Source organism: Mastacembelus armatus, chromosome 8 (genome assembly GCF_900324485.2).
Source record: "Mastacembelus armatus chromosome 8, fMasArm1.2, whole genome shotgun sequence".
Lineage (NCBI taxonomy): Eukaryota > Metazoa > Chordata > Actinopteri > Synbranchiformes > Mastacembelidae > Mastacembelus > Mastacembelus armatus.
Window position 1 is genome coordinate 6,930,769 of NC_046640.1, and position 27,602 is coordinate 6,958,370.

Consider the following 27,602-nt stretch of genomic DNA (forward strand, 5'->3'; position numbering starts at 1 on the left):
TTAAAATGTGATTGTGGCTGGAAGTATGAGTATGAGTAGTTAGAAGGTGTGTGGTGAGACACCTGTGGGCCACCTGCTGCTGATAAGGGTGTCTGTGCAGTAGGGTGGAGGCAGTCAGTGTTGGCGTTTGGTGGGGACCTCTGCCTGTCTGCCATTGGATATTAACTGCCCCCCAGGTCGTATCCCCAGCCCACCCGCATTTATCTTTTTCAGTAATTGGAACCAATTCCTGTAGGTCACTGATGTCCATATATTTAGGGGTTGCAAAGCATGTTGTCAGGGGATGACATTTTCCCTAACTTTTGCTTGTTTTTATAGTTTCAGGGGGAAGACTTCAGAATTTCAAGTCCCAGACTAGATCCTAAGCACACAACAGTGTCCTGCTGTAAAAGGTTACTACTGTCTTCCATGCTTTGCTTTGTTTTATTCATTTAACCTTAGAAAGGGCTTTTCATATCTTTGATGTGATTTTCGTTTCTTGTTTACTGTATGTATGGGGGGAAAAATTAGTGTTAGGACCTGATTTTCAAATGGGCTCACAAGGCAATCCAAATGTGTTCCAGTGCTCTTTGTTCCCCCTTTTCTTTAAAGATGGTTCAGTGGTGGAGAGAAGAAATTACTCTTTCATTGGTTGATCTCTTTAGAAAAAAACCTTCAAAGTGGCATGAAAAAATGATGTAAATTCCATTTTACCTTATGCTACAGCATCTTTATATTGGTGCAGAAGACATTTTGATGATTTGGTGATTTCACTCCAGTGGGTTTTTTAGGCACACAGTGTTTAAGCTCTTTTCACAGGTTTTCAGTGATATTCAGGTGAAAGGGACCAAAAGCATAACATTGTGGTTTTTGAAGTAGTTAGTGATGAGATTTGAGATCAGTTTTAGATCACTGTCCTGGATTCAGACCCATCAATTTCCGTTTCTTGACTATTTGCTCTCAGAAGATATTTAGTGGCAATCAGTCTTCTCTCTATCCAGTCTTTCCTGTGCCAGCGACTACCACATAACACCAAAACGCAATACCTCCTGTTGCGTGCTTAGCTCTAACTGGGAAATAGTAAACAGTCTATCTAAAGAAAACCGCACTTCACTGTGTATTTGCTGCAGGAGCTGTTTGAACTGTACACTCCATACCAGTTGGTGGCAGTAATCCAATATTTGTTTTGTAAAACATTTGTTAAAGAAGAAGCAGACCTGTTTTCACTGTTACATGAGATGTCTAGAACAAAACAAGTTATTATTCTAAAGAATATGTAATGTAAAAGAGAAAAGAAATGTAAAAGTATTCTCATGACTCAAACTCAGCGAAGATACAGATATTGGTCCAGTTATCTGATTTGTAGATCAACCCATATTTTCTAAATTAGTTTTTTTCTTTTAATAGAAGTTTGTCTGATTGAGCATTAAGTGATCCAGCTTGTGGGAGATCAGTGTAAGAATATCTCCCTGTTCCTTAATTAGGTCGTTTTGTTCTTTAAAAAAATAGAAAATTGGTTTGGTGGTTGAGGCGCAGAGTGGAAGCCAAAGGTTGTTTTCATGGATTGATTCTTCTTTTCAGATTGACCTGGCCAAGCAGACCTTCTGGTAACATCTGCTGAGCAGAAAGACAACACAAAATCCTCAAATAACTGTAAAAGACCTGCAGGAAGGTTTAGCTGACACGGGTGCACCCATCCACTGTACAGCATTGTTTAAACAAGTAAGGTGTATGTGGAAGAGGAGACCTCATCAGAAGAGTCAGCATATGAAGTATTTGAAACAATCTCTAAATAATTAATATATGTAATCTTATTTAAAAATTAAATATGAAGTGAGCTCAGCATAGTTCCACCAGCTGTTTACTTTTTTTTTTTTTTTTTTTTTGGTGTTTTTAGATGACAAGTGAATATAAGACTTCATGGAATGATTATATAATCAAATAGGCTACTATATAATCACTTTGTTATATAATGATTTATGGATGACAAGAAAATGGTCCAATGTTCGCAGTCAAAGACTCTTACACTCTCACAACTTATTAGATACCTTGTTAAATACCAGATACTGCTTGTTCAAATGTTATTAAATGTTATTTAAACTGCGTTCACGTGTTGTGATATTGTTCTGTTGCTAAGCTCACTAAATTCTGACATGATGATGTCACTTTTCCGGTAAAGTTGAGAAACAATAAGGCGTGGCAGGAGGCGACGTTCTAGGCGTACGTCAAAATAGACGTCCTGACGTAAGTTTCGAGGCGGGGCTATAAAGCCTTGTTTTCCAAGCTTAAGAACTCGACGGTCTCCATTTTGTGAGAGCTGTGGAAGCTGAGCCGAGCGTCGTCCCCGTGAAAAGGCGAAACTCAGACCAGACAAAAAAAAAGTCAAAGTTAGCTGACGACTCCTCGCTAACCAGGTTATTATCCGAAAGGAAAGCAAATCTTATCGTATGTCCGCTATCCAGAACCTCCAAACTTTTGGTAAGTCATTTTTATCTAACTGAACCGTGAGGTAGGGTGGGGGAAGGGCGAATGCTAACGAAGCTAGCGGTCAGATTTAAACTTGTGTCGAGATTTTTTGCTTTGTGCCAGATTATCTTTTACATTGCCTCTAAATCCTAAGTGAAAGCTTGCCATAGATATGTAACTTACAGAAAGGGTTTCTTCCACAAATTTGGTAGTTTGGAACCTGGTAATTTTTGTCGATTAGCAGGCCTCTGCTAATCTTAACGTTGCGACCGCCATTAGGCCTAAAATCTGCTTCTAATGCGTTGGTTTATATTTAGTTTGTGCTATTCATTTAAAAATGATGTTGCTGCTGGGCAATGCAGCATAGCAGGTTGTTTTCGTTGGTTGTGTCCTGTTTTTTGGCTCCAATTTACGTAGTGGGTAAAAAAAAATCACCCTGTCATGATCCCGTTCTTAATCTAGACCCAATTGTCTGCTGGGTAAAGGGGACGTAGCTTGGCGGTGGCCAAGTAACGCTGCCAGACTCCAGTAAGCTGTATATTTAGCTTGTATGTCAGCGCAGTTCGTCATCTGAAATATGATCCTTCCAAAGAGGTCTGCCAGATAAATATTGAAGTAGAGCTGATTTTGGCAATGCCTTAGTAAGTCGAACGTAGGCCAAATATGTTTATGTAATTGTTCTTCTAAATATTGTCATCTTCAGACCCCTTTGCTGATGCAACTAAGGGTGATGACCGCCTCCCAGCCGGGACAGAGGACTACATCCACATAAGAATCCAACAGCGGAACGGCAGGAAGACCCTCACCACTGTCCAGGGCATCTCCGCCGACTATGACAAGAAGAAGCTAGTCAAGGCCTTCAAGAAGGTAGTAACTTGAATGGGGGGGGGGTCTGATGTTGAAATCTTTGAGTTTCTACTGTGCTGTTTACCTTTTAATTCTTCTTGGGGTTTTTAGTTACCAAAATTCTCAGGAAGCTTATTTTACATGGTGGCCTGTTATGACTGCAAGCAGGATGTTTTGTCCTATTAAGATTGTTTTGCTCCTGTTTCCTTATACAGAAGTTTGCCTGCAATGGGACTGTGATTGAGCACCCAGAGTATGGTGAAGTGATCCAGCTTCAGGGAGACCAGCGCAAGAATATCTGCCAGTTCCTCATTGAGGTATGACTTATTTTATAAACTGAACTTGCACTTGATGTCTGATTTTTAGAGGGTTGTGGAACATGACTGACACGACAGTTTAGGCAGAGATTGGCTGTTTTTGATTAAATCTTTCTTCTTTGTAGATTGACTTGGCCAAGGAGGAGCAGCTCAAAGTCCACGGCTTCTAGAGGCTGCTACAGCCCTCTCCCCGTCTCTCCTGAAAGGCCATTAAAATCCCTCCGCCTATGTGCTGCTGTTGCTCTTCCTACCCCCTCTTTCCCTTTGCAACCCCACCAGCCTCCACTAGCTAACACGTGAATTACCTCTGACAAATATGGGACTCTGTAACGCCACCTTTCCCCCACAACACCAGGGGGCAGGCTCACTCTCACAATGTCACACCACTGCAGCGCCACACCACATCAGGGATGAGTGGTGATGACCCTCCCACACACTTCCTCCCTCCTTATTTCCTTTTAAATTTTTTTTTTCATTTTAGGTTTTGTGCCACAATAACAAGGCACTGTTTCATGTAACTTTTGTTTTGTACTTCAAGGTGTCAATAAAATGATGAGTCTCCATATGTTGCAGTGGTGTTGTGGGGATTGGGGAAGGGGCTGGGTGTGTACAGGAGCGTTGACGACTTTCTATTAATACTTCAGTGGGGTTATTTAAGAGAATGGTGGGGGAATTTTAAGACATTTGTTGCAGAAGTGAATTTCTGTGGTATGCCAGGATTGGAGTTCCCAGTCCTACTATCCTGTTTACATGCCCAGCCACCTGCTTGCAGTTTTCCTAGAGATGTGTAAAATGATCATCTCCATCCATCCCATCTGGAAAGGTTTTTGTTTTTCCCTGTTTAATTTAATGCCCCTTTTTTGGGGGGGGGGGGTGGAGTTACCACCCCCATAATCAAAATGAAATACATGTTTAAGTACAGCCTGCAGTGGAGAAGGGTCATTTCACTGTGTGGTTAGATGGGAGCAGGAAGTTAAATTAGGTGCTTGTAATGTTTGGTTCTAGTGTAGTTTGATGGAACTAGGCATGTAACTTTGAGATCAAACATTTTGGATTTGCTAGAAATTTAAGTTTCACACTTTACCATTGTTTTGGATCCAGAAATATTGCAAACCCTGATGTTCCAGATGTGAGTCTCTAATTTCCTATAATGCAATAATTTATAGATGAAAGGTAAGATGCTGAAATAATATAGCAATGAAAAACAAAGGCATGGTGATGTCACTATTCCTGTGACAAGATGAGCAAGTCTTGCAAAATTCCTGTTTCAATAAAACATCTGCAGTTAACTGTCTTTTTTATTGCCATTAATGCAACAGTACAGACTAGAACTGTGCAAGCAAAAACACCAGAAAAGCTGAATATCATTTATGCATCTTTTGTACACCAAACTGATTGTTTCTGCACTAAGATGGGGTTCTACAAATACATTTGCTTTACACTGCTATTGAGGTACCATGCTTGTGTTTTAAGTAAAAGCTCTATGTTAAAAATCTTAAGTAAAATACTATAAGGAGACTTTACTATTTGTATTGAGTACTCAGAAAAATGTCTACTGCAACAGTCACTATTATATCATTACATATGCATAAAAATAAAAGCAGGGTTTTATTGCTGTGGTTGGTTGAAGTAACTTTAATTACTATTTGGATTGGATGGTCAGGAATGACTATGTTCTTTCCATCATTATTGATTATTAAATGTAGAGGAGCAGGGTATAAAATGGCATTAAATGGAAAAACTCAAGCACTGTACTTGGGTGGAAATCTCAGCCTACTTGTAGTTCATTGTACTTAGTTGCTTCCCATTACTGGCAGCTTTTCCAATATGCTCAGAGCGATCTACCTGCCAAGTCCCTTTTAAAACTGCGAAAATAAAAGATGATCTCACGAAATACTGATTAAAATTTCTCTCTTTACTGCATCATGTAGAATTATGACGTTAACTAATAAAAAAAGCATAGCATTATTTTATTGATTATTTTTTGAACGCATCCTCACTTTTAAATCTAGAGAACTGTATATGTGATAAAGTTATTAGACAACTGTTATACCAAACAGATGTAACGTTAGTACTAATAGCAGTTTGTTTTCGTTTGGCCTTGTCGTCCACCTATTTTGTCCTGTCTAGGCACCCCTCTGACTCCATGGCAACGCAGCTGCCGCCATAAGCTAACCCGCCAGCTACAATTTGTTTTCAGCTGTAAAAGGTAAATTAAAGTCTGCCCTTCTTCTACAACTAACGACAGAACCGCAGTGTGACCTTATTTCAAACGTCGATATTCGTGTTGTATTTATGAAGATAGAGGACCACACAGAACGGTGAGTAGTTAGCAGTGTTAGCTGCTGTTAAAATGAAATCATTCCCTCTGTATTTGTTCCTTTGTAGCTAACGTTAGTTAACGGGCGCTATCTCTCGTACACGCGATGGCGTTTTGTTTATTTTGACTGTGATGGACCTTTGACTCAGATTCGTCTTACTGCCAGCATTCAAGGATGTATTTTTAACATAGCAGTGGTTGAAAGTAACTAATATATTTACTCATGGCTAGTAACAGTTTTAAGAAACTTGTACTAGTTTTTGCCATAGCTAGTTACAAGAAGTTAGCCATTAATTACTTATAGTGCTTATTTATATAACAGTGGTGAAAAAAAAGGATTTAGATTTTTTTTTTTAAAGTAAATATACCAATATACCATACATCCATCATCTTTACCCACTTATTCCTAACCAGGGTCACAGGGATCTGCTGGAGCCTATCCCAGCTCTCTTTGATGTCATGAGCAATAGATAATAAATGAATGAACAGATGAATTCTGTACATTTGGATTCTAAAGATTGCACTTAATCTTATTGCGCTGGAGACTGATGATGGAAGTACAGTCATTGTGAATGTTTGTTTAATGTCCTTATGGCACTTGGAAAGAAACTGTTCCTTTAGTCTGTTTGTATGGCTTTTGCTGCTCCTGTACCTCCTTCTCTATGGCAGCAGACTGAACAAATGGTGGCCATGATGGAGGTTGCCTTGGACCATCCTTTTTGGTCTGGAGATATTCATTTTTAGTATATACAGTACTGTACAAAAGTTTTAGGGACTAAAGGTAGAGTGAGGGTATCATGTTATTAATTTTTAACCTTATACAAAGTGCAGCAAACAGAAAAGCTTTAAACAAATCAGTAACAACACACAGCTCCATGCTTCTGCACAGTTTTTCAAGGTACCTGCCCAGTAGGTTGTTCCAAACATCTTGAAAAACCTGCCACAGCCCTTCTGTTGATTTAGCCTGTCTTCTATCTCTTCATGTGATCCCAGACTGACTCCACGATGTTGAGATCAGGGCTCTGTGGGGGTCCCACTATCTGTTGCAGGACTCCTTGTTCTTTCTGTCTCTCAATATAGATCTTAATGAGTATGTCTGGATTTGTCATGCTGCAGAATGAATTTGAGACTGATCAAACAATTTCACATCTAGTGCTCACAACCTTTGTACAGAGCTGTATAACTGCAAAATACATTGAAGAAGAAAATAGCCTAATAACAAGGTCTTAACTGTTTTTTCCTGACAGAATACCCAGAGATGTGAACTTTCTAACAGTTAAAAATGTCTTCTCAGAAAGAGACAATGCAAGTAAGAAATAATTCTTGGACATTTTATCTGAATACCACTGATATAATATATCCTACAGTTCTACTTTGTTACATGCAGTTATATATTTCAGTGGTACTGTTCCTCAGGTGCTGCCTATATGGGAGCTTGCCATCCCTCTCCCAGCAGTGCTGATAATCACTGTGATTTTTTACATGATCGTCCTAGGAATTGGGCTCCTGATCCGATCATGTCTCAAGGTTGGTGATGCTCACACGGTTACAAAACAGAGTGGCAAAGCCATTCTCTTTAATGTCATTTGTATAATGTTGGTTTGCACTAAACCTAGAAGCAGGGTTACAGTGGTAAATGAAAAGGAAAGTGGCCTTTGATCTCCAGTTTCTGATTCATAATCACCAATATGAGCACAAAACCTAAGCCACTATTTATAGTATATTTAAGTTTATTAAGTCTATGTACGTTTTTCTCATGTGTGACATTTGAGAGGGGTAAGCATTGGGATGGATTATCACTGGGGATTGTCTTATTTTAAAAACATTTAAGCTTTATTACATCAGAATCATTTTACAGGTGCTATGAAACAATCCCAAACCTTATATGTCAAGATGTAACAGATGATTTATGATATGTTAGTTTAGTTTTTGTGCATTTCTTTCTAAGTGATGACTGAAGTGAGCACATTTCCCCTTAAACTTTTACAGAAACCAGTTGATACTTGAGATAACAGTGTGACACTGTTGTTTCTCTGTCTTATAGGCAAGTTGTCAGTGGTTCACCTTCTGCACACCTTTTCATATAATTTTAGGCTTTCACCTCTATTTTTTGTAAATTTATGGAGAGACTTTTAATTAAACATTTGATAAATTATTTTTTGAAAATCTGAAACCCCTTCAACTTTATTTGGTGAAAATCCAAATTGATACTAGTTGGATTTACAGTCCAATGTGTCCCTGTTTGTCAACACACACAAGCAGTACAGAAATCTCAGCTTGGCAAATGATAATTATTTTTGTTGCTGTTTTGTTTTTCTCTCTCCCAAAGGACCATTGTTCTTCAAAATGTGGTAATTGCTGCCCAAGCATACCTATATGTGAGCAGTGCTTTAGAGTGGCAGAAATATGTGACTGTCGCCTGCCAACCATGCACTCATGTCTCAGGGATTCGTGCACTCCTCTGACAGTAAGTATGCCATAAATATTCAGCTTTTCTTCAGAAAGGTTTTAGCACATAAAGCCAAAATCAGATCATGTATATTTGACACTCCCGTTGACCATTTCCCAAGGCACCACCAGTTTGCTATCTCCAGGAAACATTTTGAAATAAAACTTTATTCTTCTTCCTGAAGAGGACTTTGTCGTAGACCTAGCCTTTTCTCTACAATTTGGTCTTTCATCTGCCATACGCCAGTCACCTAAGAAAAGAAAATTCTCCCAAATTCATTTAAAAACACCTGTAACAATTCAGCTTGTCAGCATGTCACATGACTTAAGTGCTTTTTATCTTTAGTAAATGATCTATTGTGTTGTCCTGTTGTGTTTTCCCACAGTGTAATAAATGGGACTGTGCCTGCACTTGTCAGCCTCCAGAGTGTGACTCCTGCAACTGCCTCTGCTTCGAGATCAGAATCAAGTAGAAGGCGTGGCTGGAGGTGCACTATTGCCAGTGGCAGTTTATTGACTACATGTACAGTACATTTACACTCTTTGAGTCCTTTAAGTTTTATGATTTTTACTAGAGAGGTTATAGTGGAGGACATGACAGGACCAGAGGAAGTAGAAAGATAGTGAATTACAAGCAAAAAAGCCCTCTGTTAGCCTCGGTTCATGTCTTAAACCAGGACTACTGGGGAAACCTGACCTGGCTGTGCATAAACATAACCTTTTCTTTTCATCTTTACTTTAAAAAAAGTTTTTTTGTACCTGCCATCAGATGGCACCTCAATTTGTAATTAACAGAACAGGGTCTCGTCAGCATCTGCAGGGCTGTCTGCTTTCAAATAAAAGCCCAGTCAACGCTGCTACCAGCAGGTATTCTCTGCATTCATCCAATTTGACTAGTATACCAAATAATTCAAAGTATTCAATAAAACTCTCAATCACAGTATGTCATTTCATATCATGATATGAATATACATTACAATATAATACATTTTCTGAAAAATTAATTGAACTGATGTATAAAATAACCATAAAGGAAGTCTGTTGTTGGTTAATCCTGTACACTTCGTACCTAATCTAAATATTTCATCTCATTGATCCATAAAATAGTTCTTCTCAATGATTTCCACAAAATGCTATTAAAGCACAAGATACTACATGCAGACCCTCTAAAATTTGTTGAGTTGTATTATGTAAGATTTGGACAGATTGTTACATTACAGTATATTCACCAAAGCTGAAGGTGCAGGGACTATTATAATTGCTCAGTGGGCCCAGAGTGACTAAATGGTCCAGACTCAGCCATGAACCACTAAACACTGGAATTCACGAGAGCTTTCAAAAAATATACATATAGTGGTTGCTGTGGAAATGGCTATATTGTTATCGTTAAGAATATTACTCTTTTTCTGCGTAAAAACCTCAAATTTGACCCTCTGAACATATATGAAAAATTTGCCCAAAATTCAGAATCGCATTAACTTTTTTTTTTAATATTTGTTTCATAACTGAACTCAAAAAAAGGCTCTGCAACTCCCCCTACAAAAGTGAAAATACATTGCGCCAATGGGAGTCTGACCGACATTTTTTTGGTATACATATTCTTTGTGTCGGGGCAAGCAAAAAATATTATCTCAGTCTATAAGACTGAGGTGTTATAGATGATTCAAGAGCTACTGTAGTAGAAGATTCATTTGTGGCAGCTATAGGAAGGATAGGATTTTATCTCTAATAGTTGTGATTTTATTTGTAAAGAAACTCATAAATTCATCACTGCTGAGAGCTAAGGGAACACTGGGCTCAACAGAGCTGTGACTTTTTGTCAGCCTGGCTACAGTGCTGAAAAGAAACATGGGATTGTTCTTATTTTCCTCTATTAGTGATGAATAGTATGCAGTTCTGGCTTTATGGAGAGCTTTTTTATATGTTAATAGACTGTTTATCCAGGCTAGATGAAATTCTTCTAAATTTGTGGACACCACTTCCTTTCCAGCCTTCGTGATGCCTGCTTTAAGGTAGGAATATATATTATATATATAATATAATAAATAATATATATATTATATATTATACCATGGGGCTAATCTCTGATTCACTAACTTCTTTTTCAGAGGGGCTACAGAGTCAAGCGTTTCACGCAGTGAGGTTACAGCGCTGTCAACAATATGATCAATTTGGTAGGGCGTGGTATTGAGTCAGCTGCCCTCCACTGTGTTGGTACTTGGCATAGATGCAAATAAAGATGGAATCATTTTCTTAAATTTATTAACAGCGTTGTCGGATAAACATCTGCTGTAGTGGAATTTTCTTCCAAACGCTGCATGATCCATCATTTTAAATTCAAAAGTTATTAAAGAATGATCTGACAAAACAGGATTTGGGGGAAAAACTATTAGATGTTCAATTTCGATGCCATAGGTCAGAACAAGATCAAGGGTGTGATTGAAACAGTGGGTGGGTTTATTAACGTTTTGAGTGAAACCAATTGAATCTAATATTGACTTAAATGCAAAGCTGAGACTATTATTTTCAACATCTACATGAATGTTAAAATCTCCCACTATAATGACTTTATCTGAACTAAGCGCTAAATCAGACAGGAAGTCTGGAAATTCAGTTAAAAACTGAGTAAGGGACAGGTGGACAGTACACAATGACAAGTAGAACTGGTTTTTGTGTTTTCCAGTTTGTATGTGAGAGACTAAGAGTGAGGCTCTCAAATGAGTTATAACTGTTCTGAGGATGAAAGTTTAATAATAAGTTTGAGTGGAAGATTGCAGCTACTCCTCCACCTCGACCTGTGCTTCGAGGAACATGATAATTTTTATGACTGAGGGGGGTTGATTCATTCAGACTGACATATTCATCCTGCTGTAACCAGGTTTCAGTAAGATAAAGTAGGTCAATTTGGTGATCAGTTATCAAATCATTTACTAACAGAGATTTAGATGAAAGAGACCTAATATTTAATAATCCACATCTGACTGTTCTGTTTTTCTGTTCAATAAGAGGAGTGGTCTTCATTTTTATTAGTCATAACTTTGACTATGGTCGCTGGTGTCTCTAGCTTCACATTTTTGACTATGGAATCGCCAATTATCAGAGTCGGTTTTTCAGCGGGTGTGTCGCTGAGCGGGGAAAATCTATTAGAAACGTTAACAGACAGGTGATGGGGGCTTCTGCTTAGGACTATGTCACCGTCGGACCGTCAGCCAGGCTAATTCTCCGGGCTGCTCCGGAGCTGCCCTTGGACCGCTAACAGACCCTGAGCTCAGTGGCTCCACATCTTCTAACGGGTCTAAGGGTCGAAGGTGCGAAAGCGCTAAGTCTGGAAACAGCAATAAATACTGGTCAAAATAGAAAAGTACTTGACTAGTACCGGGATGTGTAGCGGTTAATGAATTGTTTAGAGAGTTTAGTTAGTTTTTAGGTCTGTTAGATTAAAGCTAGTCTGTTGCTAATCCATAGACAAGCTATACAGCACAACACACTTGCAACAGGAAGTGAATTCACTTACCAGGAAACAGCTTCACATGGGTCAGCTGTGCATTTTTTAGTGTTCTTTTTAATTTTATATCATTAATCTCATATATATCAGATATGGTATATAACGTTTGACAGATAAAACACAGATTTGGAAAAAAGTCACACGATATTACTTAAAAACATCAACATCTTAAACAGGATAAAGGTAGCACAACAAAGTATCATTTCATGTTGTCTTACGAAAAAGAAATATTCTGAATTATATGAAATGTAACCAGTGCCTGCAAAAAAACCATGTCCTTAAGCAGATCTAATCACTTTTCCATATATAAAAATGACTTGAAAGTAGTGTAAAAATTAAATATAAAAATTATTTCTAGATAAATGATGAATAAATTAATGAGCATCCAAAGTTACACATTTAAATTTTTTAAATATACTTTCATGTCAGTTGAAATTGTGTCCGTAGTTTTTGTCAACACCATCAGACTTTTTAAAAAAAATTTTTAGCTCTGGTAAGATATGATATTTCAGTTTTTCTTTTTTAATAAATTTGCAAAAATTTCTACATTTCTGTTTTTCTCTGTCAAGATGGGGTGCTGAGTGTACATTAATGAGAAATAAAATGAACTTTTTTGATTTTGGCAAATGGCTGCAATGACACAAAGAGTGAAAAATTTAAAGGGGTCTGAATACTTTCCGTACCCTCTGTATATAGTCTCAACTCCATTCAATAAACACAGATTTTTCTTATTTTAAAAAATGTAATTTGATTTGTTTAAAAACATTTATCAACAAATTTATGGAATCATGAAAATGATGAGCCAAAGTATTTCTGGTAAATACATTCATTTTATTGACAATTTAATGTGCATGATGGTGTTGACAATATTCAAGTGCTGATCCAACAAACATGCAGTTTATTAAGAAAATATACAGCCAGGAGGTTGTTCTTCTCTTCTCAAGAATCACTAATATATAGATTTTAATATATGTTATGTTATTTTGGTTTGTTTTAATTTCACCCAATACGCATGAATGAGAAAAGCTGAGAAAAACCCACAGTTGCTCCCAGTGGGTTGGGCAAGGCTTTGCAGTTGGTGCATAGTCAGCATAACCAGCTTTCATGTTAGTGCCAAAACCTCACTTTAACCTTAATTTTTCATTTACTAAATCAAGTAGTCAAATAATTCTTTTACCATAAGATGGACCTAAGAAATGGCCATAAGTGAATGTATTTGATGACATCATAGAGTGAATAATATGTCTGTGATAAGGGCTTTTCATGCTGTACAAGGTCATTGAGCAGCTTCGAAGAGGCCTACCTCTCCTAAAGGCCTTTAACATAGTATATAAGACTCAGAACAATAGGCAGTGATGCCCGGGAATCACTCAGGTTTATGTGTTACTGTTGTAAGTGCATAATAAACCTTTTTGGATCAGACTTTGTCGACTGGAGAGTTTGATTTCAAACATTTGGAGAGAAGAAAAGAGAAAAGGCGCCTGTGGGAGGTTTGATGGCTTCAACTCTGTCCTGACTGGAGAATTTTCCATGACAGACCAAGAAATTTCCCTTGTTGATCACTGAAGTTTATCTAAGTCTAAATTCACCTGGCCTTGGCTCTCTCTACATACAGTGAGTGAAAAAATGATTTGATCCCCTGCTGATTTTGTACGTTTGCCCACTGACAAAGAAATGATCAGTCTATAATTTTAATGTTGGGTTGATTTGAACAATGAGAGACAAAATAACAAACAAATCCAGAAAAATACATTTCAAAAAAGTTAGAAATTTATTTTGCATTTTAATGAGTGAAATAAGTATTTGATCCCCATCAATCTGCTATCAATCAAGATTTCTGGCTCCCAGGTGCCTTTTATACAGGTAACCAGCCCGACTGAGATCAGGAGCACTCCCTGTAAGACAGTGCTCCTACTCTCAGCTTGTTACCTGTATAAAAGGCACCTGTTCACAGAAGCATCAATAAATCAGATTCCAAACTCTCCACCATATTATAATAATAAATAATAATTTTTTAAAAAAATATATTTTTTTTAATTTTACATGTCCTGCAGTTCTTAGATTATTTTCATTTTAATTTTAAAAAGTAAAAATTATACTTTTAATAAATTTTGATAGTTTGATTGTTGATCGCTTTAGGGGGGCTAAATTTCCCCTAAAAGGTAGTTATTTAACACATTTATAGAGTATCCATAGATCCTTGAGTTTATTAATATTTAATTTAAATTGGGGTTTGTCAATACCCAAATTTCTGGTCACTTAAGTCTTATATTTTGGGGTTTTGAATGGTATGAGAACTTGTCAACATGTAGTTCATTGTCTATCTGTAAATCTAAATCAAAGCAATACAATTTCTATTTTACCTGAAGAGACTAGATCACACTCAACAAGTCATTTAGTCTAAGGTTTGGTGAATGTTTTATGAAAGTCATCAACATTTAATGATAGCATTGAACATTGCTAATGTGTAACTGGATTAAGAGTTGATCAACACTCCCACCAAGTGGCTAAATCCTGCACTGCAATTAACAACTTCACATGAAATTAAAAGTATACATTTATTAGCATCACTTCAGACTGACAGTAGCCCAGCTAGACTGAAGTGTAGACTAAATATTTATATAAAATATATAAATATGTCCAATAAAGCCTGAAATGGGAAGGAGCAGGGGTTAATAAATACATAGACATTCAACCCAAAAAGTAAAGCCTTTTTTTCTTTTGGCATTTTATTTTACGAATGTAAAGTCTGAAGTAAATGATTAGTAAATTAAGAAGGAATTGTTTGCAAACAAATGTTCCTGTTATAAGCACTAACTCCAAACAATACATTTTCTGCAGTAATGTAAATTACTGAATTGAGTGAGCTCCCTTCTTCCCTCTGCAACAGTCTCTTTCTTAGGTCTTTGTAATTAATGAAGTATTTTATTCTCATTATTAGTCTATGAAAATTATTAGTCAATGAAATCACCAAACATTGTCTCCAACGTGTCTTCTACAATAAGAGATCATTGTGATAAGACATGAGGTTTGGTTATACAGTAATGTCCTGCTGAAAGACTTAATTAACTCTCTATTTTTGCTCTTGGCATGTTCTGAAGTTTTTATAATGGTTGTTTCTTGTACATCACACAACAGAGGGTGATTTTATTTTCCTTTACTTTTCACTTCACATATGCAGACCAGCTTTAATTGCAGTGAAAAATTTTATTATACAGCTCTAATGGATTACAAAAGAAATATCCCAAACCAAGTTTCCCTAAAGATTAATAAAAATATGCTTATTGGCATCAAAAGCCTCAAATAAGTCTAAGAAAAAAAACCTTTCTGGTATGAAATATGAATAATCAAAGATCATATGCAACTTTAAAACGTGGTTGGCAATAGGACTTGTAGGCAACATGACATCTTCTCTGCTGATATTTGATAGAGCACTATAAGGACTGGTATTTTACTCACAATTACAGTACGTCTGCCCTTGGCAGATGAAGTGTATATGAGTGACTACAGTTTTTTGGTAATTTTGGTTTTTGGTAATTAAGGGGAGGCAAGGTAGCTTTATATAGCACTCTTTAAATCCAGATGAAATTCTAAGTACAAGGTTATTTCAGCTTAATCCTATTATAGTTTAAAGTTTATTATTGTCATTATTATTAATATTTCCCTTAAGTTGGCGTGTATTCCCACATGGACTCATGGCAAGGCACTATTTTCCCCTCTCACATAGATGCTGTCATTAAAAGCAGCCATGCAGTCTGTCATCTGACACTGCTGGATCTGGTTGAGTAAGGTTGGGGTCATAGCTAGCAGTAGATGGAATGCATACATAAAGACCTATAAATCAATATCTATGTTCAATCATTATTAAGATAGTAAAATTCCACAGTGAGGCTAAACCAGACTGTGATGTTCACAAAACTAGTAAACAGATCTTAGTAGTTTCTCCACCTGAAAGCTCAAATTCCTTTTTTATTTAGTTTTATGTTAAATGTGGTACAACTGAGCTGTTAATTTGATTATGTATCATTCTGTAATCTTTGCTCCATATACTGTGTTACTTGGCAATAAGTAGTGGAGCATAACTACTGGTTGCAGGGGCAATAAAAATAGAAGAGAAATACAGACAAACATACATGGTTACATATATTTCAGTTAGGTAAATGTGTTTCAGGATTCAGAGATTGGTCCTATTTAAAATCTTTCAAATGAGACATTAAATCAATAAGCTAAAGCCTTTCATGTATATAATAAGAGAAAGGCTATAGTATGTTGTTGTTGCTCTATCATGGCTCTTCTTATGCACGTCCAATTCCAACCAGCAGTGCCACCAAAAAGGCAAGGTTTCCCAGGAAGTACACAACCACTATCACGTTATCATACGTGGTCTGACAAAACAAAATGCAGTTTACATTAGTAATCAGCAGCATGTTGTTGATTTTTTTAAAAATGTACCTTTAGTCTTTTTGTATCTTACCAGTTGAGATGCTGTCTCTGTAATCCAAAGAAAAGACTATTATTAATGACAATGCATGTACTATGTATGTTAACACAAAAAGCATCCCTCACATTTGAAAAAGACCCATTAGTGGAACCAAACCTTTTCTAAGGGCTTTGTTGAATCACTGAGTGGAACACTATAATTAATCTGTACATCACTAGTTGGCCCTTCACAGATTAATTATAGTGTTCGACTCTGTGGTGTAATCTCACTAGAAATAAATAGATAATCAAAATAGATATCATGACCATTGACAGATTATCTGCTGAATGTGCTAAACATAGCCTTTATATTTTCTGTCTGAACAGTTTAATCCACCTTATTTCAATTTCATTCATTCTAATTAAAGTTCTAACGCAACATTAACTTTTAACCAAATTCAATTTAATAAATCATCAGATATTTATGTCAATGAATAAATTGAATTTATGAAGATGAAATGAAAAAAATTAATTTGTCTATTTTATGAATAGAATTTAGCCTTTGACACTAAGATAAGACAGAACTTTGCTTTCAAGCTACTCCCCTGACAGTAGTTCAGTTTATGAGCAGATCCTTAGGATGGTCTTAGGGGATTGCATCTGCTTCAAGGTCTCTATTCTCATAGCAAATGTTCCCTGTTCACAAATGGTGCTTCTATTGACATCTGCCCAGGTTATATAATCATAAAGCAACAAGAGAGGTAATAGTATGTTTAAAGTGGAGTCCCCTTCAACTGAAGTTTTAATCACCCACCAAAAAAAATAAATAATAATTAGAATAAATAAAGCAATAAAGTAAAAAGAGTAAGAAGTATATGTACCTGTATGTTTGACCTTCCATTTTAAATGCACATCCAGCAAGATGAAAAACAAAGCTTCCCAGCCAATGAAACCACCCATCACACTCATCATCCACTGATTCACAGAGTTGTCAACCATTTCCAGTCCTGTTAATATGGCTGCCACTGTGTGATGACACAAACAAATCAGTCATTTGGGGTTGACAGTACATAGTAGTTGAAATGTTAGGTGTATAAACTATTATTTATATAGCCTGTTTAAAACAAAACAAGTTGACCAATACAAAATACAAAAATTAGTAAAAGGGGAGAGGAAGCACAGAGTAAACAGTAAAAGTTAAGTACCAGAAGTAAATGTCAGCATTGAAAACAGCTTTCAGATCCTAAAGAAATAATGACACAGCTGTATTCTTATAAAGAGATAAAGTATCATTGATAATTTTTGATAAAGCTGTCTCAGTGCTATAGTGGACATGGAATCCCGACTGAAAGGATGGGATCTGAAAATTAGGTCTAATATTTGATAAGAGTAGAGCATCTAAGTTAGGTTTCATGAGAATAGGTGACACCATCATGGTTTAAAGGCCATTGGGACAAACTCAGAGGAGACAATCATTAAAAAGGTCCAACACAAACAATATACATCAAAGAATCTCTTTGAATATTCAAGCTGGAATAACATCTAAAGGACAACAGGAGGGTTTTAAAGATGGTAAAATGAAAATGAAAATTAAGCGAAGGCAAGGTAGCTTTATATAGCACACTTTAAATCCAGATGCAATTCAAAGTACAAAATACAGCACATTGAAAGGTTACTTCAGCTTTAAAAAGACATTAAAATCTACCAATTTTAATGTACAAAGATAATAAAATTGGTGTTTTCATACAAGAACTTACCAGCTAAAGCTTTAATTACTAGTGCATTTACAGCGTGTGTCCAGTTGAATAGAAACCTCCTGTGAAAGAAATGAAGAAAAATATTAAATGATTAGGTTGCTCATATAGGACAGTCCTCTCTAGAAGGACAGTGGCACTGGTGATTTGAATTCAGTTTCAGTTCAATTCAGTTTATACGTACAGCACAAAATCACAATACAATCATCTCAAAGCACTTTATAAAAACCCAACAAATCCCTTATGAGCAGCACTTGGCGACAGCGGAGAGGACAAACTCCCTCTAACAGAAGAACCAGGCTCAGTTTGGGCGGCCACTTGCCTCGACCGGTTGGGGTGAGCAATGGTAATTAATAGAGTGCTTCTTAATAACATTGCCTAAGGGAAACATGTATAAGGTGAAGAGAATCGGTCCTAGCACAGAACCTTGTAGAACTCCATAACTAACTTTTGTGTGCGTGGTTCTTCATGCTTTATAATGAACATGAACAAATTGAATATGTCTGATGAATAAGATTGAAATCAATTTGGTGTTGCTCCTTTAATCCAAATCACATGTTCCAGTCTCTGTAATAAGATGCTGTGGTCAATGGTGTCAAATGCAGAGCTAAGATCTAAGAGGACAAGTGCAGAGTAAATTGTCTGAACAACATAAAAGATAGCAACTCATTCTTCATATGATGGTGATGCTTCAGTGTGGATATCACCACTCAGTCCAACAGTGATCTATTTAGTTAATAAGCTCTGAGGATTTGTTGAACCTCACACACACACACACACGTGCACACTACATTGTACCTACAGTGAGTGTTGGGGTGCACAGCGCATAAAAGCCACTATGGGCTGAAGGAACGAGAGGATCATAACCAGGCAGCCTAAGACAGGATGAGCTCCCTGCAACCAGAACACAGCAACACAGGCAGTCAGTGACATACACCTATGACACAGAGATATTCAGTGTGTGTCAGTTAAAATATCTGATGACAGTATTTGAGGAATATAAGAAAAACTGAGGGTGACACCTTGAATAAAGTACATTTAGACTAACATTAGAAAATCACTAATGGAATATAATGGCTTATTTTTGCAATTCATAAAGAAATGTTAAATATTTAATATAATGTATTAATCAAAGACCAGTCATATTTTTTATAATGTATCAACATAAGCCTGTTGTCATCTAGCTTTTTAAAAATTATTAGTCTGCATGAGGCTCCAGCAGTGCTGGTGTACTGACGCCAGACCAGTCTTTGGTATATGAAAAGGCAAGGATGAAGGCGATGATCGTGGCTGCTACCGTCACACACATCACTACTGCATGGACCTGGAGAAACACAAACCGGACAAAATGATACTGTATAAATCAATGCTCAGGAGATGTGCATGACTAGCAGCTCGACTGAGCTGTGTGAACAGTGTTATGATAGTAATCTATAATACCATTATAATAATAATACTAATTTTCTTGTACAGAACATGCCCTAGATCTCTACGTCCAGACTGCAACACATTTTAAATTGTCACTTTCTTCCACTTCACACTGAAAACAAAATCAGGACTGAAAAACAAAAAAAATGGCATGGAAACATTTGTACTGAAATATAAAACATTTTTAAAAAGTGAACGCCAAAGTTATTTTGTTCCGTGTCAATCTTTGGATTTTCGGTCAATGCCTGTTTTTCAAATATGTTCCCATTATTACTGCATATTTAGCAGTAATCTGAACAGGAAGCAGAGAACAATATTGTCATTATTAATACCTTTTTAATGCCCTTTCTAAGTTTTTTTTTTTTTTTTCAGTACAAATACTTAATATTTTACTTTACACTTCCAATTTTGTTTTCAGTGCCAAAGTTTAACTGTTCTGGCTCTATAATTTCCTTGTGATATATTTTGTTGTTATTTTATGTTCTTGTGGTTCCTTTTCCAAATCTCTTTGTACACGTTCTGAAAAAGTAAACTTGTATAATAAGTAATGTAGAAAAAATATCATTCTGTAGTAGACTGTTGTATCTGTGCAGTCTCACCACAAACCACATATCCTTGCCGCACAGCTTGAGCCCTCTGCTCACTCCTTTCAGATGTCGGGCCGTTATCATTCCCAGTGAGCCCGTGGTCATCCAGGATATCAGCATCAGTGCTCCTGAAACACAGCGGTTCAGTGTAGGAGAGCTGCACACTTCTCAAACATTTTAATTCAGCATCAACAATAATATTTCTAAACCAGGTTTCATGTATCCTGCAAATATGAACTAAAAAATAATACGAATTCATATTAAAGGAAACTCAATATTTGAGGAACAAAGTTGTTAAACCCACTCCATATTTGACTGTAGCCTGTGGCTTTGCATTGAGACTGGGACGAGTCTGGGCATGAACAAAGGCATCTAGGCCTGCACATGCTATTTTAGCTTAAATCAATCTGTTTCAAAGCACAAAATACAGTAGTACATGTAACCAGAACCTGCAGTAATATATTGTCTTCTGATGCTGTTCAAGAGATGTTTACATAAATGTTTGCAGTCTCAGCTCTGGTCCATTTGTTGTTCACGTATAGAATAACTGAGGTAATGTGGGCTTTACCCATCGCTTCATTAATCATGACAAATTACTCTTGCTCATAAGGTAGTCCATTAACTTGACATCAGATTAAAATAGAGTTTTCTAGATTTATACCTAAATAAAACAATTAATATTAATTAATTCATTAATTCTGGTTATGCTATAAATTTGTTTTTTTTTAAAGCTGAAAGCTCCTTGTGTTCACACTAAAGCAGAAACCAGCATGATAAAGCATTAATGCACATACACATTCAAAATTAACAGGTTTAGAAAGTTCTGAAGACAAACAAGATGAGGTACTAGTTGTCCCATTACTCCTTCCCTCAAAGCAAGTGTTAACAATTCACCCGTCTACAAGTTGGCGCATGCACAGTAATCCTGACTGACCATCTAACACACCACGACCACACTGTACATTTTCCACTCATTTCAGGTCTGTCCAACAGAACAGATGCACTTCTTTGTAAAATGTCTCAAATGAAAGGGGTTTATCTTCAGGGAAGTATAAATGCACTTATTGCATTTCTTGGCAAAGTCCCAATGGATGGACGTGCTAAAAGAAAAGGTCGGGGGTCATCGAAATCATTAGAACTAATCACCTGAGGAGCCTAACTATTCATTAGTCTGGCTAACTGTCAAGATGTTGGACAAACCAAATGGCAAGACCCACTATGCTGCAACCAGGTCAAAAGAAAACTGTTCAATGTTTCAGTCAGTGCTACTGTAATAATGTACTACTGTAGTCTCACCATGTGCTTTAAGAATAGGAGGAAAATCTTCTTCGGCACTGCTAGCTGTAGGTGTGGTGAGGTCTACCTTGTCAGCACTGATGAAGGTATCTGTATGTTTCTGGATTTGTCCTGTAGGAGAGAAGCAAAAAAAGATTTAAAGAGATAAAAGTTCTGCTCATGTTCTTTATTCAACTTTGGAATAATGCAGGTAGGTTAATTAGGCGACTACAGTGGCTGAAATGTTTCCTTTTCTGTGTATAGACCTCCGCCCTCACTTTTATCCAGTGTCCTGTGTAACAGCACACAGGTGATTTTTAATTTGTTGTCCTTTTAATTTTTTTGTGCTGGGCTTTTTATTCCTGGTTAATTCAGTTTAACATTTGAATGAAGGCTGAGTGGCAGTGGAGTTCTTCCAAGCTCCCTGCCCATCTTTTTAATACAGAAGCAATAAATTCAAGAGACACACAACAATTTCATTAAAAACTCTCAGTCCAATCCTGATGACTAACATCATAAGCCATGACCCTGGAACTATATGATATTTTTAACTTTTTACATGTTTTTATGCAAAATAACTCGAATGTTTTTTTAATATTTAATATTTACTTTAATATGTTTTTTTAATATTTAATATTTACTTTAATATTCAATTTCTTTATGATTTTTGATTGTATAGAATGTCTGGGTTCTCCGTTCTGCTTCTCTAGTGTCATTGTAAGACAATGAAACCATCCTGCTGTCCTTTGGATATTGTCCAATTTTTAACAAAAATCTATTAACCCTTTAATTCTCCATCATATCAATACATTGAAAATATCCTGACTTTTCAATGTAGCGAGTAATAATGCTGTATTTAAATGTTTCCAGTCTGGTTTTAGACGCTGGTGTTGCACATGCACTCTGCTCGTGCGTATGGTGCAATGAATGACCTCAAACAGTAATAAAACCATCAGTGTGCATCACAAAGTACTGAAACTGCACTCAATAAGATAAACTTACTGTTTTCTCAGCATGGACCCTGATATGAAAGGTTTGGAGGTCCTTGTTGTTGTAATTTGTAACATCTTCATTCATGATCACAGATAAATAGCTATATTCTTCAACATTACTCGGTGTCTATATTACCATTGCTGATAGGTCCATAGGCAAACATGATATAGTATGTATTGTTGAAGCCAGTGGTCCTCTGAGTAGAAATAGTGTTCATGGACGTGAAGGAACAGCTGATCACTGTGCCCTGCACTGATGTGGTCATATTGAGAACACTCCCCTGATGGAGAGTTAGAAATAATTTCAACATCAAATCAAATCAACACAGTTAAATATTCAGTTCAAACTGATGCTTTCAGAAGAACGTCCATACCAGAGCAATAGTTTGTGGAGTCACTTCTCCTGTTGAAAAGGCATGCTTCAAAAACACCACACCATCACTGCCTATGCCACAAATATAAATGTCATCGTTTCCCTGAGAAAAGTTCACAGAAAAAAATATAAGGAATTAGTCCATTCTCTTCACGTAACAAACACCAATTTGTCAATAATGTTTTTGTTTCGCATTACTGCTTGTGTATTAAGTACATTAAGGTTAGTATTGTTACAAGACATGAAACATTTCAGAGATTTAAGGATTTGATCTTTGCATTACCATCGACTTATCATCTGAGAATCCAAAAGAGACGTATCCATTTGAAGGACCAGTCATCTCGTAGCGGATGCTTGTTCTGCTGGGCGACATCCTGGCTGACATGAAAAAACAGCCAGTGCTGACTGAAGGATCACAGTTTGAAGGATTCCTGAGACACACCTTGTCAACACCACAGCCTGCACTGGAGATATTCTGCAAGAAGAACATTCAGTACTCATGACTGACAATGCAATGAATATTCACCTTGGATTATCTGGGACAGCCAAGTTTAGGCTCAAAGAGCTTAAGAGAGTCAAAGTTGACCTCACCTTGTGGGCCAGTAAACCCCCGAAATTTGCGGCAGTTTAGGTTCCCAGAGCAGGTAAAAAAAAAAAAAAAAGCCTATTTATGCCTATTTATATAGTTTAAACCCTAAGCCTAAACTTAAACTTAAACCCCCAAATATACTCCCAAAACACTTTAATTTCATTTCAAACTCATCTTAATACATTGTTAGAAAATAAATTAGTGACCTAAATTAGTAAATTACATTGAGATAGATCCCAAGGCCTTGGGCTAAATCTCAAGTAAAATAAACATGTTTGTTATACAGACATTACAAACAATGCGTGATTCCTCCAAAGGATCAAACTTTCATAACATCTGTTGCTGTGGGACTAGACAGGTTATCGGGCAAACACCGCTCACAAATCCAACCCACCTGCAGTCCACTCAACATTCATTTCTTAATTTTCACTACATTCCTATAGCATGTGATTTTTTTTTTTTGGGCAGTTTTTGCCTTTATTTGATAGGACAGTGGAGAGAGACAGGAAATTAGGGGAGAAAGTAAGGGAAGACATGCAGGTTATATGATGGCCGGCTCGGGAGTCGAGACAGCGTCCCCTGCGTATATGGACGGGTGCACTATCGCTACACCACCAGTGGCCCTCAGCATGTGATTTTTTAATTAGCTCCATATTCTAAGCATCATTAGTCCTTTCTTTCTTATTTTCCATTCATTTGTTCAGGGTTTAAATTGTTTAATTAAGAGAAGCTTCTCTTTTGTATCCTGATCATTTAACACAGTTACACAAAGTTTACTCCTGAAAGCTTCACAGTGCAACAGCTGGTCTTGCTCAAAGGTCAGTGGTGGCCTACCCAGGTTTAATCCTGCCAGTCTGAGGACTGAATCAGAACCTTCTTCTTTAGGCTTTAGGTTACTTACAGATTTAGAGCCTGTGGTTGTTGTTGTTGGTGTAGTTGTGGATGTTGTTGGTGTAGTTGTGGTAGTTGTTGGTGTAGTTGTGGATGTTGCTGGTGTAGTGGAGGCACTTGTGGAGCTACCAGTGAAGGCCAGTACAGAACTTGTAACACCAACCCAGAATGTCCCGAAATGCTGCACAAAGGATGCACTGTGCAGAAACCAAAACCAGTTTTCATATATCAAAGTATTCACATGGGTATAATGCGGTGATGTAATGGAAAAAATAAGCAGTGACTCACTTTTTATTGGAATTTGCACAGAAAAAAACAAAATAGCAAATCAACAAAATTGTTAATGTCAGTCTTACTGAAACTGAATGGATTTCCCATTTCCTGGTGCATCCGGTGTCCATGTCACCTGAACAGAGGTCTTATCAGAGTCGCCTCTGTGAGATACAGCTGAGTTCTGGATGCACACGTGGACACACACACACAAATAGAAGAGGGGCTCATTTTCAAATCTTTTTTCTTTTACATGTGTGATACAAGTGATACATGCATATACTGTATTGGCTGCTGTAGGCCTTCATGTCATTCACATTATAAACTGCATGCATGGGAATAAACTCACAGCTTTCTCACTGCAAGCGAGGAGCTGAGCAGGGTCTGCTGTCAGGGCAAAGGAGCCCACAGGAGACAGTCCCCCAACTTCTCTAGCCTGTAATAGAAAGCCTTCGAAGCTCGTACCGCTCTGAGCCTTGATGGTGACTGGAAAAAAAAAAAAACATGCACTGTTGTGTATTTAAATTACAATTGTTTTGTTATCTGGTCAATTCATCAACATGTGCACTACATTTAAGAGGTAATCACACAATGAACATGATTTTTCAACCATGTAGATGTGGGACCAAAACCACTCATGTTCCAACACCACACCGCACATTTTCAACACCTGTATGTTGGCCAGTATAGTGTGTGAGACAGGCAGAACAGGCTGCCCATATTTGTTGTGAAAAAGGAGACGCCCTGCCAAAAATAGTGTTTGAGTCCGATTCCGTATAAAGACACGTGACCTTTTATTACACCATTGCGCAATGATGCCAACTCCCGCTATATTTAGACCATCCAGGCTCCTCTTGCGACTCTTTTTCAAAAAAGCGACTAGCGACAAATCTAGAGACTTTTTCTGGTGTTAGTGGAGACTTCTGGAGACTGACGTCCCAGAGCACTCCCAGATGGCCCCTTACTACTCGCACGGTCCCTGCAGCTGCAGTCAGAGCAGATGTTCAGCCCAGAGCGGTAGAAGTACTCACATTCTGTACTTTACCAGAAGTACACATACTTGTGTGAAAAAAAGACTCTGGTAAAAGTAAAACTACTGACTCAACCCCTTTACTCGAGTAAAAGTAAGAAAGTACTGGGTCTGAAATGTACTTAAGTAAAAAAGTAAAAATGTTTTTTTTTGCCGTCAATGATACATAATACATCTTTCGAAAACTCCACAAAACTAAAAAAAAGTTCGACACAATCTATTACCAACCTGCACAGTGCTGGTACAGGCAGGAAAACACATTCACCATGAATCTGTCTTGAAGCCGACAGTTCTTTTAAACACGGCCATGGCTGGATAATGTTCTTCTGAATCTGCTGCGTCATCGTCGTGAAAAAGTAACGAGCCTGTTGTGATGATGTGAAGAGTAGAAAGTACAGATATTTGTGTTTAAATGTAGGGAGTAAAAGTATAAGGGCCTCAGAAAAAATAAATACTCAGGTAAAGTACAGACACCTGAAAAATCTACTTAAGTACAGAACCGAAGTATTTGTACTTCCCACCGCTCATGATTGGTCATGTGCATGTAATTGTAATGTAGGAGAAAGGACCAATAGAGAGAATAGAGAAGAATAAGACAAAAAGCGAGCAAAAACAACAAAAAACACCCTAAATATGTTTAGGATTAGTTAAGAATTAACTAACTAACTAAATAAATAAACATAAACTTAGGTAACTCCCCCAGAGTGTCTGTGTTTTGAGTCACTGTTTGCCCAGATAAAGGAGATGGGTTGGAACTGCGACATTAAAAAAAAAAGTGAATGATAAAAGTTCATTTGTATTTCTAAAACATATTTAGGGTCTTTGTTTTTGTCTTATTTCTCTCTCCTACATCATATGATTGATTATGCAAATTAGGCCGTGATGTCATCTAGTGACTTGTACAGACGTTTAGGTTCGGCCAATAGACAGTTTCCTTACTGGGCAACACCGCCAGTGACTTTGGAAATGAATGATCTCGGTCCTGTTGTGGGCTCGACACAGAATCTCGTGGCCACAGATGATGTTAGTTAATAATGACAAATCTGAATAATCGGCCTGCATGAGAATAAAATATGAGGCTGTTTGATGAGTTTGTTTAGTTACTTTCTGTCTGTTGCTGACAACAGAGTCCCTGCAGATCCCTGCGGGGGGGAAAAAAGGTGGATTTGACTGCGAAAATCCATCACCAACTCTTAATATAATAAAATAATATAAAAATAGAAATAGAAAATATAATTGAGCTGGAGACCATCCCTGAGCCAAGTCCTGGATCACGAATCTGTATTCATGCTTATTTCACTACTGGGGGGTTATGGGCTTTGAAATATATTATGATGTTATTATGGGCTAATAAATAGCCAAAGAAGGGCGTGTTAGGGATTTATCTGCAGCCCATAATATGTAGCTATTTACTATATGCTGTTGGCCTGTTGGCGACACCTTTCCAGGCAAAAATAAAGACAAAAATAAAAGAAGTTCAATGTAATATTTATTTATTGGGACTATTTTCTATTCTCACCTCTATAATAATCAAATTCAAAACGTTTGTTCCCTAATAGCCGCATTTTACAAACCTCAGCTTTAGACAGATTTACTCACCTTTGACAGCCTGTCCGAGGCTGTAGCTGCTGCTGTCCGTAGTGACGGTGAAGGGTGCTGCTGACGTCTGTGCAGCCACCCCATGCTGGGGTCGCATGTCTCCACAGCTGGGCGTAACTAGACCTGAGCCATAGCACCAGACCACCCGAGCAACACACACCAGCAGCAACACGACAGTGTGTTTCATCGCAGCAAAAGTACTTTTCCAGTCAGGTGGTAAATACAGCTCAGCTTGAGTGATCCGGTGCTGTCATATAGCTGGAAGGTCTATGGAGAGACGACACACTGGGCGGAGACACACAACAGGTGAGTGTGTGTGTGTGTGTGTGTGTGTGTGTGTGTGTGTGTGTGTGTGTGTGTGTGTGTGTGTGTGTGTGTGTGTGTGTGTGTGTGTGTGTGTGTGTGTGTGCTGCTGCAACTGACCTTGCAGGTTTGTACAGTTGATGTGCGTAAACTCTGACCCATCGCTCACACATCTGGGACACTGACGAACTGAAGCGGTATTTTTAACGAT

General features: G+C 37.4%; 2 protein-coding genes across 3 annotated transcripts; one reads left to right on the forward strand and one right to left on the reverse strand.

Annotated features, from left to right (window-relative positions):
• The first annotated feature begins 2,259 nt into the window (after positions 1-2,259).
• On the forward strand, positions 2,260-4,897 carry eif1 (eukaryotic translation initiation factor 1). The gene is made up of 4 exons (XM_026324794.2): positions 2,260-2,457; positions 3,149-3,312; positions 3,507-3,608; positions 3,734-4,897. Exons 1-4 carry the CDS (start codon positions 2,427-2,429, stop codon positions 3,776-3,778), a joined length of 342 nt encoding a protein of 113 aa, XP_026180579.1. The 5' UTR covers positions 2,260-2,426; the 3' UTR covers positions 3,779-4,897.
• Positions 4,898-12,805: 7,908 nt separating this feature from the next.
• Positions 12,806-27,373, reverse strand: LOC113141577 (putative ferric-chelate reductase 1). 2 transcript variants are annotated; one of them, XM_026326085.2, is made up of 15 exons: positions 27,089-27,373; positions 24,809-24,945; positions 24,546-24,643; positions 24,200-24,386; positions 22,993-23,184; positions 22,711-22,812; positions 22,473-22,617; positions 21,366-21,476; positions 20,082-20,197; positions 19,292-19,378; positions 18,857-18,948; positions 18,058-18,116; positions 17,182-17,325; positions 16,356-16,372; positions 12,806-16,266 (listed from the first exon to the last, which is right to left on the reverse strand). In XM_026326085.2, exons 1-15 carry the CDS (start codon positions 27,273-27,275, stop codon positions 16,177-16,179), a joined length of 1,764 nt encoding a protein of 587 aa, XP_026181870.1. In that variant the 5' UTR covers positions 27,276-27,373; the 3' UTR covers positions 12,806-16,176. The 2 variants fall into 2 exon arrangements, with proteins under 2 accessions (XP_026181870.1, XP_026181871.1); XM_026326086.2 differs by lacking the exon at positions 27,089-27,373 and adding an exon at positions 25,718-25,841.
• Positions 27,374-27,602: the final 229 nt, after the last annotated feature.

Excerpts from the sequence above, each read along its gene's own strand:
- eif1 (XM_026324794.2), top strand. The coding sequence starts at position 2,427 with ATGTCCGCTATCCAGAACCTCCAAACTTTTG. Across the intron at positions 3,313-3,506 it reads TAGTCAAGGCCTTCAAGAAG|AAGTTTGCCTGCAATGGGAC; the intron begins GTAGTAACTTGA and ends TTCCTTATACAG. Across the intron at positions 3,609-3,733 it reads TCTGCCAGTTCCTCATTGAG|ATTGACTTGGCCAAGGAGGA; the intron begins GTATGACTTATT and ends TCTTCTTTGTAG.
- LOC113141577 (XM_026326085.2), bottom strand. The coding sequence starts at position 27,275 with ATGAAACACACTGTCGTGTTGCTGCTGGTGTGTGTTGCTCGGGTGGTC. Across the intron at positions 24,644-24,808 it reads TCGCTTGCAGTGAGAAAGCT|AACTCAGCTGTATCTCACAG; the intron begins GTGAGTTTATTC and ends GTGTGCATCCAG. Across the intron at positions 19,379-20,081 it reads GCAAGGATATGTGGTTTGTG|GTCCATGCAGTAGTGATGTG; the intron begins GTGAGACTGCAC and ends GTGTTTCTCCAG.